The 15408-nt window shown below is 39.8% G+C and overlaps 2 protein-coding genes across 3 annotated transcripts in view; one reads left to right on the top strand and one right to left on the bottom strand.

Annotated features, from left to right (window-relative positions):
• Positions 1 to 6137, top strand: part of LOC110447199 — a gene marked incomplete at its 5' end in the record, with an annotated part of 13997 nt that extends 7860 nt beyond the window's left edge. Inside the window, 2 exons of the mRNA XM_021492777.1 lie at positions 578 to 673; positions 1784 to 6137. Of these exons, the coding sequence (XP_021348452.1) occupies positions 578 to 673; positions 1784 to 2946 (1259 nt within the window). The remainder of the gene's footprint in view (positions 1 to 577; positions 674 to 1783) is intronic.
• A 59-nt stretch (positions 6138 to 6196) lies between these two features.
• Positions 6197 to 10738, bottom strand: LOC110448208 (52 kDa repressor of the inhibitor of the protein kinase-like). 2 transcript variants are annotated; one of them, XM_021494379.1, is made up of 2 exons: positions 9371 to 10738; positions 6197 to 9086 (listed from the first exon to the last, which is right to left on the bottom strand). In XM_021494379.1, exon 2 carries the CDS (start codon positions 8471 to 8473, stop codon positions 6338 to 6340), a length of 2136 nt encoding a protein of 711 aa, XP_021350054.1. In that variant the 5' UTR covers positions 8474 to 9086; positions 9371 to 10738; the 3' UTR covers positions 6197 to 6337. The 2 variants fall into 2 exon arrangements, with proteins under 2 accessions (XP_021350054.1, XP_021350131.1); XM_021494456.1 differs by having other exon boundaries at positions 6197 to 9481; positions 9854 to 10738.
• Between the last annotated feature and the right edge of the window lie 4670 nt (positions 10739 to 15408).

Here is a 15408-nt window from a genome sequence, read left to right as displayed (position 1 = left end):
TTATATTCAAGGTCACAGGGGTCAAATTTGTTTAAAATCTTTAAACAACCTCTTATGAATAACCATGGGTCCCAGGATGTTTATACTTTGCAAGTTGCATCCTGAGATGAAAGCCTATACAATGTGTTCAACATGATGACTTTGTTCAACTTTCAATCACAGGGGTGAAATGTTTAAAAAAATAATAACAGGGTCTTTTGAACGAATTTTAATCATAAATACTGATATTTTGCCTGTAGCTTTATTTTAGATCACTTTTAAGGTTACAAGTGTGAGTTTTATACCAGGTGAGCGATGCAGGCCCATTGGGCCTCTTGTTTATAGCATGTCAGCTAACCACTCTTAGAATGATGCAGATCTTATTTGAATGTAAGAAAGTATATAACACTATATGGCATTCGACGGGCGTATATTGATCGCCCCGCGGTACTCTTGTTTAATTATCGAGTTTGAAAAGTGAAAATAAGGAGCTTTGGTGAAACTGGTCGCTTTCAATGATCCCATGTGTTACCGTGCTGTTTGTAATGCTTTAAAAGTAACACTAGATTTAGTCATGTTTTGGTTCAACGTGTTGTAGGTAATTTACAGATGTTTAGATCGGTGCCAAACCGTCAAACTAGTGAGCAATTAGCCATCGAGACGCCGAACAACCAACTGGAAGCAACCTCTCAAGGTAGGTTGATATGGTACTACGTCATTTCAATTTATTAATATTAATAATATATTGGTTAGTCCTAACCAGTGCTATATTTCATTCAAACAAGCTATAGGTTCCATCTCTCCTAGCAAGCGGGTTATTTCTCCCATATACGTTATATAGGTTTCATTACTCTTATCCAGTACAGGTCGATAATTTTGATAATGCTTATTAATGTACCGTGTTATTCCGTTGTCACCGCCCCAGTTTTTCTATTTGACAACGTGACAATACTTGATATGTCCTAGATTTACATGGCGGATGTTGACGATGAAGCAAAAGACCCTTAACCTGCTGGAACACATGGTTTTACCGTCTTCGTACTTTCAATTATCCCATGTCAATCTTTTCTTTGTTTATATTCAACAACCGATTTTTCAAAGTTTTAATGACCGTGATATTGGATTACGGTTATATTGTTTGTCTTGTTGGTATATTCAACCCTCCCACCCAATGGTTGATCTCTCTCGAATCACCTTTATGTTTCGTTCCACTGCGACAGAGGTCCATGTCTCCCATGCCTGTTGTAGTTTACCAGCTCCTGGGCCCGTATTCATGAAACCGTTCTCATGCTCAATCATGGATTCTGTGCTCAAACCATCTTTTTTGCAACTCGCTTAACTTATGTCACACGATCACAAAGTCAAATGTTAACATTGGAAACAGCATCTGGCATTAAGTCTCTCAAAACGTTTCCAAATCATTGGCAAATTTAGATAGATTTATTAACAAGAACAAGAAATTAGACTTGAGCACAAAATCTATGCTTGAGCATGAGCACGGTTTCATGAATACGGGCCCAGGTGAGTGGTTTAATTATTGGTGAAAAAAAATAATACACTCCTGATCATTGATTACGTGGTCTTGGTTCCTTCTCATGAATGATTTCTAATGTTCTACTTATTCTTCGAAGTTCGTTATATATACTTCAGGATTAGCTTCTTTAAATGGATACAAATTATGATCAACCACTACCGTTTGAGACCCTCTATATATTTTGGTAAATAATTTAACTTTTCTCCTGATGTAATATGAACCAATATCAACAATAAGTAACGTAAGAATGATTCTGGATTAATGTTTCAGGAATGGATGAGCATGACACTCCAGCGATCGCCGTGTTATGTTCCCAACAAAACTTAAACGTGAAAAAGATATCCAAATTATTCATTCAGTTTATCAAATCAAAAACCGAGGTTTTGACAATGGAGGGTTCTTGCTCCGGAGTAGAGATAGACTCGTACGTACACAAGTGGCGATCTGCACAGCGCCCTTGCACATTACTCGTCGTATTGTCAAAAGATTTACTGGACGCTTTGAGCAAGGTAAAACGGGGTTTGGATATATCAAAGACGCCAGGTTTAAAACTAGATCTGCACTTAGTGAATCTACTGCTGGAGATTGACCGGGTGACCCCCGCGCAACTGCCTCCCGTCATGTTAGTGTGCCTGTTCTCGGATCTATGTGCGCGCTACCTCGAGCTGTTGCCTAACCTCGGCCAATTATACTCTATCGTCGACAACATTGACCAACACAAATGTCAGTTAAGATCTAGGGATCTGGAACAGTTATTTGTGTCAATGAGTAGAGGTCAATTGAGTCCCCCGGTTACGCTTTCACACAACAGTTTGACTGGATGTGTCCAGACTAAACTACTTCTTGCTGCCATCCAAGAACTTAAGAATGCAAGACCACACCAATCAAAGTTACCATACAACGGATGTAAACCTAAACTCACAAAAGAAATGGCAATGAACGCGACTACTTACCAGTGTGCCTATCGACCACCAGGTGTCGCTAGACAGGAGTATGTGTACCGGGATCTTATCCGACAAGGGACAACATACTTTGAAAATGGTTGTGTGCCACGAACCCCGCCTACCTGCTGCACAGGCCAGTCCATCGATCCAAGACAACCCAGCCAAATCTGTGTGATGGATGGTTCTTACCAAGATAATCCGAGGCACGCACTTTGTGAGTCTTTTTCAGGTCAGGTGGACAGTGGTTTTGACACTATGACGACATCTGCTGGTCCTGAGGAGGCCGAGAACGCGCCATTTGTAGTGCGGTCTCAAATTACGGCTAAGAGTGACAAAGGTATGAAAAAACAGACACTTAACGGTACACGTCAAGAAGAAGAAGTGTTGTTTATTTCCCCGGAATCTGACGACGAGTGCGATGGGGTATCTCTGTCTCAACGGATCGTTGAACTCAATCGGCGACATACAAAACAGTGGAACAAGCCTTGATTTGTGAAATCCCTCTATACAGTGAATGATCAGCCATTCGTAATGCACTGTAACACTCTCAACTTCAGCCATTATTGAGACTCTCACTAACGCATATACACCATTCAGCAATGTTCCTTGCCAACAGTTGAATTGAGCAATATGCTTTCATACCTGAGAAGAAAACTGAATGAATTTAACAAACGACAAGTTGAAGATCGAATTCGCCCATGATGGTATAGCATGAACCGGAAATAGAGTTGACATTTATCTGTTATAAAGTCTTCGGTACCAACTTTGAAATGATAGGCTCAACGTCTATCATTTCTCAAGAATATTGTTACCATCGTTGACTGAAAATAGAACCATTATTTATTTGGCATGTAGTCAACCGTACACAACCAGGAGAGTGACTTACCTAAAGTTTGCCTTTAAGAGCACTGTGTCGTAAACAGGAAGTATGACAGCATCCATTATGGTCTTGTCTGCTGTACCATACCCCGAGTTAACTTCGAAACATTTTCGTATTCGTAATGTTTCCTGTATCGAATTGTTATCACCGTATGCCTTCAAAAAGCTCAAAAGACTGTGCCTAACATCGTCAAAAAATCACAATAAGTCTTAGGGCAGGTAGTATGGTTACGTATGTCCGTCTTCAGTTACCGAGAAATGGGACGACATTGTTTCAACTGTAGTATTTATAGAATTGTATTCGTAGTCCATAAAGATTGTTGTCCTACACTCGGGACAATCAGAACTTTACCAAAGTAGTAAAGATCAATGTGAACGTCATATACAATGGAAATATAATTAGAATTGAAATACACGACCAATCCGGTACATTCATATATCGAATCTAATTTTACAAATTGAAACGTCCTTCAGTTATGCGGTCTAAATAGTATTTTCTTCATATTTTAGTCTGATAAGTGTGACCATTGCTAATTTTGGTTGAAATAAGGATACAAACTGACAGGCAATTACTCCGGAATTGTATGTATATTGACGTTGGGTTACAAACACAGGGACCGTCAAATATTGATACTATATTGACCGACAGCATGGTAAAAATAGTCCAGCCTGCTTGCGACACGTGGATTTATCAGGATGAGGACCATTTGCCACGTCCAATGATAATATCACACTTAAATGGCAGCGAAAACATATTCTTGAGTGTAGAACTTTAGGAAGGCCAGCTCCAGCTTCAGTGGTAGGTACCGTAGACTACACACCTTAGTATAAAGGTTTAAATAACCGCCGAACGCCCTTGAAACTAAGGAAGGTAGTTTTCAGCACCTAACAAAGAGAGAATATAACACTTAACGTTGCAATTGCTGAAATCCTGCCATAAAAAGTAGTAAACGTTGTTTTCGCCGCTATTTTGATGTGTCGTTATCCAGGCGCGTGACGCACGGTCCCATACCTGTATACGTCACGTCCCCCTTTATCACCGTGTATATACAAAATCATGTTTTAAAGTTTGGTACTTACAAGTAGGAGTTAAATGATACTCCTGTTAATTTGCTCAAAACACAACACGTGTTCATTAGGAGACACGTTAGTTACAATCATTATATATTTTAAATGATGAAAGAATTTTATTTATTCGTTTTTTAACATTTAACTAGAAAAAATAGTGACCGGGCTGTTGTCATACTGCCATAACATGGGCATGGTATTTTAATTAGAGATATGTCACTTCAAAGTAGCCATTTAGTTGCCCAATTGTACGTGGTCACCGTTTTCACCTTAACTGTTGCATAGACACAACTCCCTAACAGCCAAAACCAAAGTCTTCATTTCTCAGAACGCTTTAAACGGGCCATATTCGGCTCTGGTTCGTTGTTATCAACTTATCAGTCTTTCATTATCGGCAGTGCCTGAATTTATATGTATAGTATAGTTGGTGCACTACACGGATGACTACATATATTTGTGAATACGGGTACATTCCATTCTGTAACGGACTATCGACAAGAATGGAAGGACATTGCTGGCAGATCATTGTGTGACGATAACTATTTATAGACTGTAATATAACTATTTATAGACCGTTATATAAGTCAGTGATGTTTATGATTGTCCTTATCTATAACTTGCTAACTTTGAATTGAAAGTTACAAACACAACCCCGTCAGCACTACTAAAAAAAAAAAAAAAAAAAAATATTTTAAAACATAAATTATATGTTGACAGTTATATATAGCACTGAAAACTAAAAAATGTATAAAAAAAGTTTCTACAGATCTAGAGATTCCTTACTGTCCGGGACCAGATTGTTACAACATGTTCCATTAAATAATTCAACATTTAAAATTTATTTGACCTGGTGATACAAACTCGACCCCAAACAAGGCTATTTTTCGTCACAAATTGCATTATAGTTAAGAACAAACTCGTCCCGTATCAAGTTTATTTTTATCATATTTTTATGTTTGTACCCGGTGGTACCATCTTACCGTTATCAAGACTACTTTTTATCACATTTCTCTGATCAAGTAGTATCAACTCGTCCTCTAGAAAGCTACATGTTTTCATATGTATTTGACCCGGTGGTACTAACTCGTCCCTGACTAAGACCACTTATTATCACAATTATTGCTATTCATAATCCCATTTACAATGTACTTGTATGTGATCCGGTGGTACAAATTCCTCCCTGAAAATAGCTACTGGTTGCCATTCGTAACTGATTTTGAAGTATAAATCCAATCGTCTCCAATCAAGGCTACCTATGTGTTATCATCTAAATGCGTTATAGAGTAACTAACTCGTCCCAATGCTACTTGTTATCATATCTTTGTGACCAGGAAATACAAACTCGTTCCCAATCGTAGTTACTTTTTATCCTTTTATGATATCCGGAATTACCAACTTGTCTCCAATCAAGGCTAACTGTTAGCATATTTATATGACCTGGTAGTACAAAACTGTCTCCAATCAAGACCACTTTTTATCATCATTTGAGATCTTTAATCATCTACTCGTCCCAACGCTACACCTGGAATTCTCACATTATTTTGTGACCTGGAAGTGATATGTCGTCCCCAATCATGGTTACTTTTTATCATCTGTATGCAATCTTTAATAACCTACTCGTCCCAACGCTACACCTTCTCACGTTGTTTTGTGACCTGGACGGGACATACTCGTCCCCAATCATGGCTAATTGTTATCATTTTACGCGGTCTGGCAGGCGCGTAGCTAGCCTATAAAGAATGTGGATTCAAAATAATCTAGGGGGGTCAGGGGGCATGCCCCCCCCCCCCCCTGAAAATTTTGAAATAAATGGTGCAATTTGGTGCGTTTTGGGGCCTCCGGAGAGCTTTCTTGACCAACGAAAATCCATTTATTTTAGCATAAAAATGGAGATGAATAGCTTTACTTTCGTTTATTTCAACTAGTCTACATTTCACAGCAAGTCTAACTTGCGGCCTTTGCTGGCCGCAAACTCGTTAATGATAATATCAATATCTATTTCCATGTGTCTGTAGGCGTGCAACAGGGCTAGTCCAGACATCCGTTCTGTGAGCATCGTTGATCTCATGAAGTTTTTCAGGCGTCTCATGATACTAAACTGCCTCTCGGTGGTAGCGGTAGACACTGGCATCGTAATTAGTACAACTAGACAGGTGAAGATGTCTGGATACAGAGTCTTGTTCGTAGCCTTCAATGTGTCAGTAAGATTTGAGGGTTTTGTCCCCTCCAGCTCCCATCTTACTTTCCATCGAGAAACCTCATTTCGGAAGGCTTCCCGATCCCCACTGAGGTCACTCTCATACTCCTGGAAGATGGAATCCTCGTGATCTCGGCTGAGCTCAGGAAGAAGGCTTGGGATGAGATATTGAGCCTTAAACCTCTCATTGCTGGATACAAGACGGTCTTCTAGTTCCACAACTAGATGATCAAGAAATGGATAGAACAATGCTCTTTTCCAGTATTCCGAAACAGAGTCGGCAGGCACGTTGCCACGGTGCTGTTGGCGTCGAGCTGTTCTAGGCTTTGAAGGCTCGACTCCTTGGTCTTCTGCCATGGCAACTGCTTTGTCGTAAAGCCCATCCCACACAGCATCATCGGCTCTCTCTGCACGAAATGTGGCTATAAGAACTCGACTCTCCTTGGCTGCTTCGATCAAGTCGATATTCTGCTTCTGTAGCAGCTTGTTTAGAGGCATAACACCCTGGAGGACGAATTCAACCACAACTAGAGAGATGATGAAGTCGAACCCAAGGATACTGCATCTGTAGCTCCGTGCTTTTGAGTCTCCCTCTCGTTCTAGCACCTCCAGTGCACTTACAATTGATGTGTATGCAGCTTTGAAAGTGTAAAGTGCGTCAGCCCGACTAGCCCATCGCGTCTCACACAGACTTTGAAGACGTGTTCTCTTCTGCATCTCTTCCTGTGCCACGGGATCGTTGCCAAGCTCCTCTTTGAAAGCTAAAAGACGTTTGGCAGAGTACTTGAAAGCAAATCCGATTTGTTGTACTGTGTCCAACAAGTTTCTGACGAGTGCCTCTTTACAGGCATGCACAATTGACAAATTAAGGCTATGGGCTTTGCAGTGCACATACATTGCTTGGGGAACTACTTGCTGGACCCGAGCTTGCACACCTCGATGACAACCAGACATATTACTGGCCCCATCATACCCTTGTCCCCTCATCTTGGAGATGTCTAATCCTGCGTCCCGCTGCCCCTCAATAAACTTGTTAAAAAGAGCCTCTCCTGTTGTAGATTCTGCTTGCACAAATCCCACAAAGTCTTCACGCACGTCCTGTTCAGTTTCAGAATAATATCTTACACACATAGCAATTTGTTCCATAGTGCTCGCGTCAGTAGCTTCATCTGCAAGAAATGAATAACAAATAGCATCGTTGCACTGCTGAACTATCTTGCCTTTTATGTTATTTCCCAACAAAGTGATTAATTCATTTTGGATCATAGGCGAAGTGTAAGTAACCTTAGATTTAGAGGACAGGTGTGTTTTCAGGATTTCATCCCTGTTGGCCTTGTCTTTCAACAGGACAGTAAAGTTACTATTGTTGTCATCATGACCTCTAAGTGGAATATTTTGTCGACCGCACAGAATGATGACCTCTATAACAGATCTAAGCACCTGTCTATTTTTAGCAACAGTTTCGACTTTGTTTCTCGACAGTTGTGCTGTAATGCTTGCTTGTTTCCCTTCGATGATTTTCATAAAACTACTAGCACTAGCGCAGCAGCTATGATGACTCGAACCAGGCTCGGTATGTCTCTTGATGTACTTTCCAAGGTTAGACCATTTTGATACTGGGGTATTGATGAATGTTTTCTCCTTTGGAGATGAAGCACCAAACAAAATACAGGGAGCACAATACACTGAATTCTCGGAAACTGAATATCGAAGCCAGTCATACTTCTCTAGCCAATCTACCGAGAACTGACGCTTCGTTCCATACTCAATACTGAAATAATAAAATAAAGAAATAGTGTACGAACTTGAAATGGAACAATTTTGCAACCAAATACGTAGAAATCCGGAAAGCAGGGAAGCAAATGATTCCATTTTAATAGTATATATCTAGTATCTTACTAGTATACTTATGATACTGGTACTTCAATAACGTTATCAGATATATGAGTATATTCACTATACTTTATTCGTCTTAATTATATAGTAAACATGTCATTAGCGCGCTAATATAATTATAATGGAACCAAACATCGAACAAGTGGAAGAAGCAGTATATTAATATGGGTTTACAATCGAGTGGTAAGAGACGGGCTTGCGTCTATTTTCCCACATGTACCACTCACAAAAAGACCTCAACATAAACCATCGATTTTGAGACCTCGGGACTGTGTTTAGAGATTTTAACGGTATTTTTCTATACAATACTGGTTGACTAAACTACAATTTTCTATTGATCTGCAACCGTTATAACTTCACATCTTTAAATCAAATGAATCAGAATCAGTTTACCTTGACGGAAACTTAAAAGTTTTGGCCCATTCTTTGTTGTTTTGCAGCACTTTCACTTTTATCGAGTCATCTGAAGCCTTTGTTAACCTTGCTGGATCAGGATACAAGTCATCGGGACTGTACGCAATCCCCACGAGCTCATCTTTATCTAAAGTCATAGGTTCAGGACCCTCCTTCACACCAGACGTACCGGGCGCTATAAATATACATATGGAATACATATGACGATACTTGGACAAGTGTTAGAATTTTTGGTGCATAAAATTGACTATAGAATCAATTTGATTTCGAATATTTAAAGCATGGATTGCAATGAATGTAATGTAAAAGTTTGAAATCATACTGTCCTTGAATCTTGAAAAGTTTAAACAAAATTAAAAGTTACAATTGTTGTCATCATTAACTATACATGTATAACTTAACATGTACTGACTATTGTTTGTAGCTTTTTATGTTAAAAGCATGTTAAAGTAAACATACATGTACTAGGCTCGGTTGCATCGGTGCCTTTTTCAGACAGCCCAGTTTTTGGACCTACGCTGAAGAAGCTGTCAATTCTCTTCTGTGCCATATTTCTTGCGTAATTAGAACCTGGAAGAATAAATTGTGGCTCCGTACATGTATGAAATCGGAATACTTTTGACCTTTATGCGCTTCCGTAGATGAAAAAAATGACGAGCGTTGTGTTTACCAGAAATGTTTTTTTCATAAAAATTCCATGTATCAATATAACTAATCTACCAAGAAGGAACTATTTCAAAAATGCAGAGTAACTAATACGACAAATGCACCAGAATTTTTCACATTTGCATCATGAATTCACTGATTAAGGTTGGTTAGTTCAAAATGTTGTCAGTCTCGCTAGAATCGGTTCACAGACATGGTCAAACATGTCATTACTCAACAAACAGACCGAAACAAATAAACACTAGGCATACATAGTAACATTTTAGTTATAATTACCTCTTTTCTATCGCTGATTCTGCTGATGACTTTTTTAAGAACTCGATGTAAACATTTGTTTACATTTCGAAAATACGGCGCGTGCAAACTTCCGGCTTTGAAGAGCTGCAAAGGCCGACAACTTTTCAAAAAAATACTACGGTATGGTGTACGATTTAGTCTATATGATTTATAAAGTATTCAGTGTGGTAATTATCAGATCTGGCGAACGCGGCTGAATTTCAAACCACATTTTTTTTAATAAAAAAAAAATTTGTTGTCAAAATAATGTGGATTCAGCTGCGTACTCGCGTATAGGCAGCTACGCGCCTGTCTGGAAATACCAGCTTTTCCTACTTGTACATTTTGTGACCTGGTATACAAACACGTCCCCAGTCAAGGCAACTTGTTCATATTTATATGTGACATTGTAGTACAAAGTCCCACATCAAGCTCATGTTATGATATACATGTATCCTATGTGACCAATTTGTTTCCCCTCAAGGAATGCTATTATATAGTCCCGTCTACTTACTAATATGTGACATGAAAGTTACAAACTCGTCCTAAATAAGGATTACCTATTTTTTGTACATAATTTGTATTGTAAACGTGACGCTGTGGTTGGAAGCTGTGGATATAAATATGTCATGGTTATAATTTGGTGTGAACTAAGAGGCTTCCGATTTGTCGAAATTTAGATATGGTTCGATTTTGATCAAAATCGGTATATAGGTTTATAAGGGGACTTCAAATTTAACCACATAGGTTTCGTTCCCATAGCAACCACATAGCAACCACACAGAGGCTTCTGATTTGTCGAAATTTAGAGATTGTTCGATTTTAATGAAAATCCCTATATAGGGGTATTAGGTGGACTAAAAAATTAGGTTTTGTTGCCATAGCAACCACACGGAGGCTTCTGATTTGTCAAAATTTAGATATTGTTCGATTTTTATGAAAATTGTCATATAGTGGAATTAGGGGACTGCAAATGCAATCGCATATGTTTTGTTGCCATAGCAACCACACAGAGACTTCTGATTGGTCGCAATTTAGAAATTGTTTGATGCTTAAATTTATTATGTACATGTATTATGTTTTGTATTATGGCATTGCGATCTTTTTCGGATGCATCTTTGCGACTATGAGAGCAGGTTGGGGGATCTCTGTAATGGTCCTCCATTACAATTAGTATTTGTTAGATATAAAGTCGAGAGAAATTAATCGTAGATGTATTCCAAGTGTTTGGAACAATGTTTATCCGGTCATGATTTATGTTCTTCTTGGGGCATTCTTTTACACCTTGTATTTGATATTAATATCTTAAGGGCATTTTGATTAATTGTATATACGTGTTTTACTTCTGATTTTTTCCTCTATTTGTTTTTTCTTTACTCGTTATGTCTTCCCACTGCTTCAGTAGAACATACAAACACAGACTGACAAGCAGATATAATGCTTGTTGTTCTCGGGATCTTCAGAAATGGGGCATTTTAGTTGACAAATATGTGATATATACCTATCTATATTATATTCTATACAGGAAACATTTTTGATCATTGTAGCATCTCGTCAGTAACGTGAAAATGTGTTATTGGTATGTTCGTTTGTGTATTGATTCATTAGTTATTTACATATTCAAGTCTACAAATACAATCGACTGTGTCAGTGGTTACTAAACAACAGTGTAGTGATAGAGACTCTGACTGTGTCAGTGGTCACTACACAACAGTGTAGTGATAGAGACTCTGACTGTATCAGTGGTCACTAAACAAAAGTGTAGTGATAGAGACTCTGACTGTGTCAGGGGTCACTAAACAACAGTGTAGTGATAGAGACTCTGCCTGTGTCAGTGGTCACTAAACAACAGTGTAGTTATAGAGACTCTGACTGTGTCAGTGGTCACTAAACACCAGTGTAGTGATCGAGACTCTGACTGTGTCAGTGGTCAATAAACAACAGTGTAGTGATAGAGACTCTGACTGTGTGTCAGTGGTCACTAAACATCAGTGTAGTGATAGAGACTCTGACTGTGTCATTGGTCACTAAACAACAGTGTAGTGATAGAGATATTGACTGTGTCAGTTGTCACTAAACAACAGTGTAGTGATAGAGACTCTGTGCCAGTGGTCACTAAACAACAGTGTGGTGATAGAGCCTCTGACTGTGTCAGTGGTCACTAAACAACACTGTAGTGATAGAGACTCTGACTGTGTCAGTGTTCACTAAACAACAGTGTAGTGATAGAGACTCTGCCTGTGTCAGTGGTCACTAAACAACAGTGTAGTTATAGAGACTCTGACTGTGTCAGTGGTCACTACACAACAGTGTAGTGATAGAGACTCTGACTGTTTCAGTGGTCACTAAACAACAGTGTAGTGATAGAGATATTGACTGTGTCAGTTGTCACTAAACAACAGTGTGGTGATAGAGACTCTGACTGTGTCAGTGGTCACTAAACAACACTGTAGTGATAGAGACTCTGACTGTGTCAGTGATCACTAAACAACAGTGTAGGGATAGAGACTTTGACTGTGTCAGTGGTCACTAAACAACAGTGGAGTGATAGAGACTCTGACTGTGTCAGTGGTCACTAAACAAAAGTGTAGTGATAGAGACTCTGACTGTGTCAGGGGTCACTAAACAACAGTGTAGTGATAGAGACTCTGCCTGTGTCAGTGGTCACTAAACAACAGTGTAGGGATAGAGACTCTGACTGTGTCAGTGGTCACTACACAACAGTGTAGTGATAGAGACTCTGACTGTTTCAGTGGTCACTAAACAACAGTGTAGTGATATAGACTCTGACTGTGTCAGTGGTTACTAAACAACAGTGTAGTGATAGAGACTCTGCCTGTGTCAGTGGTCACTAAACAACAGTGTAGTGATAGAGTCTCTGACTGTGTCAGTGGTCACTAAACAACAGTTTAGTGATAGAGACTCTGACTGTGTCATTGGTCACTAAACAACAGTGTAGTGATAGAGCCTCTGACTGTGTCAGTGGTCACTAAACAACAGTGGAGTGATAGAGACTCTGACTGTGTCAGTGGTCACAAAACAACAGTGTAGTGATAGAGATATTGACTGTGTCAGTTGTCACTAAACAACAGTGTGGTGATAGAGACTCTGGCTGTGTCAGTGGTCACTAAACAACAGTGTAGTTATAGAGACTCTGACTGTGTCAGTGGTCACTACACAACAGTGTAGTGATAGAGACTCTGACTGTATCAGTGGTCACTAAACAAAAGTGTAGTGATAGAGACTCTGACTGTGTCAGTGGTCACTAAACAACAGTGTAGTGATCGAGACTCTGACTGTGTCAGTGATCACTATACAGGTGGCTGTCGACAGGTGAACATCAGTCGGCGAACCAAAGTAAAGATATAGCCATTATTCTGAGAAAAATGACCGTCGTCCGTCTGTCAGGTTTTCCTTTAAAACACTACTAGTATGGTGCACCCTTAGTCCAAGGGCATTCAGTTTTGTATAAACGGTGGCTGTACCCCCTCCCCCTTGGGACAGAGGGGTAGGGCCGAATAGGGGAAAAGAGGTAAATCCTTCTTCTACCTTAAAGATTAAAGGTGTTTTTTTATCATTTTACTATAATTTAGTCCTAAACATTCATGGGTAAAGGGATCTCAATATTGAATAAGGGGGGGGTGGGGCAGATTTGCGGGGAAATAGAGGTTAAATCTTGAAATGCCTTTTTCTACCGCATGGGTAAAGAGATTTTATCCTAATTTTGTCTGTAACATCCATGGGCCAATGGGACTAAATTTTGTAAAAATTTTGGGTGGAGCCCCCTTGGGGGCAGAGGGGTGGATCCAAATAGGGGAAATAGAGGTAAAACCTTTAAAATCCTTCTTCTACCATAGGGATTAAGGGATTTCATCCTCATTTGATCTGGAGCATACTTGGGCCAAGGGAACTCAATTTTGTATAAGCAGTGGGTGTGATCTCCCAGGGGGCAAAAGGGCGGGGCCCAATAGGAGAAATAGAGGTAAAACCTTTAAAATCCTTCTTCGACCATCGGGATTAAGGGATTTTATCCTTATTTAGTCTGGAGCATCCTTGGGCCAAGGGGACTCAATTTTGTATAATTGGTGGGTATGTACTTTCAGCACCTACCATGGAGTGCTATATCTTTACTTCAAACCAATTATTTTAAACATAGTTAGGTGAACGATACAGGCCATCTGGGCCTCTTGTTATCCAAGTGAGCGGTGCATGCCCTCTGGGCCTTTTGTTTAGCTAAACACAAAATGTCCGGCTGGTTCCTGATTGATAGTTTTAAAAATATATCACAATAATATAGCGAGGATATAACACGATATCACAAGAATGATACAAGAGGCCCAGGGGCCTTAATAGCTCACCTGGTATTTTATTTTTCAATTTAAAACCTGCTGAGTACCATTCAGGTTTATCAAAGGAGTACAAGTAACAAAGTTGCATCTTCCATTTATAAATATTCAATTCCCTTTGCCCAAAGATTCTCTAAAACAAGTTTGGTTAGGTTAAAATCCCTTCAACGGTACAGAAGGAGAAGGATCTTTAATGTTTTCCTCTATTTCCCCTAATGGGCCCCACTAATCTGCCCCAAAGAAGGGGAATCCACACACCTCAGTTTAAACAAAATTGATTCTTTTCTCCCTAAGCATGCTTCAGACTGCATTTGGTTTAAATCCCTTCACTTGTATAGTAGGAGAAAAAAAATCCTCTATTTCCCCTATTGGGCCCCGCTCCTATGCCGCCAGAAGGCCCACACCCTCCGTTTATACAAACTTGAGTCTCCTTTGTCCAAAGATGCTCTAGGACAAATTTGGTCAAAATCCTTCAATTGGTTGAGGAGAAGATTTTTAAAGATTTACCTATTTTCCCCTATTTGGCCCCGTCCCTCTGCCCCCAGGGGGACCATACCCTCCGTTCATACAAAACTGAGAACCCTTTGGCCAATGATGCTCCAGACCAAATTTGGTCAAAATCCCTTCATCGGTACAAAAGGAGAAGGATATTTGATGTTTTCCTCTATTTCCCCTAATGGGCCCCACCCATCTGCCCTTAGAAGGAGGCCCACACACCTCAGTTTATACAAAATTGATTCTTTTGTCCCTAATCATGCTTCAGACTGCATTTGGTTAAAATCCCTTCACTTGTATAGCAGGAGAAAAAAAATCCTCTATTTCCCCTATTGGGCCCCGCCCCTCCGCCCCCAGAGGGGCCACACCCTCCGTTTATACAAACTTGAGTCTTCTTTGTCCAAAGATGCTCTAGGACAAATTTGGTCAAAATCCTTCAATTGGTTGAGAAGAAGAACATTTTTAAAGATTTACCTTTTTTCCCCTTATTTAGCCCCGCCCCTCTGCCCCGAGGGGGGGCTATACCGTCCGTTTATACAAAACTGAGAACCCTTTGGCCAATGATGCTCCTGACCAAGCTTCAGACTGCATTTGGTTTAAATCCCTTCACTTGTATAGTAGGAGAGAAAAAATCCTCTACTTCCCCTATTTGGCCCCGCCCCTCTGCCCCCAAAGAGGCCACACCCTCCGTTTATACAAACTTGAGTCTCCTTT

This window comes from Mizuhopecten yessoensis, unplaced genomic scaffold (assembly GCF_002113885.1).
Source record: "Mizuhopecten yessoensis strain PY_sf001 unplaced genomic scaffold, ASM211388v2 scaffold39, whole genome shotgun sequence".
In the NCBI taxonomy this organism is placed as follows: domain Eukaryota; kingdom Metazoa; phylum Mollusca; class Bivalvia; order Pectinida; family Pectinidae; genus Mizuhopecten; species Mizuhopecten yessoensis.
Note: the sequence above shows the minus strand (reverse complement) of the source record. Positions and strands in the feature narration are given on the sequence as shown.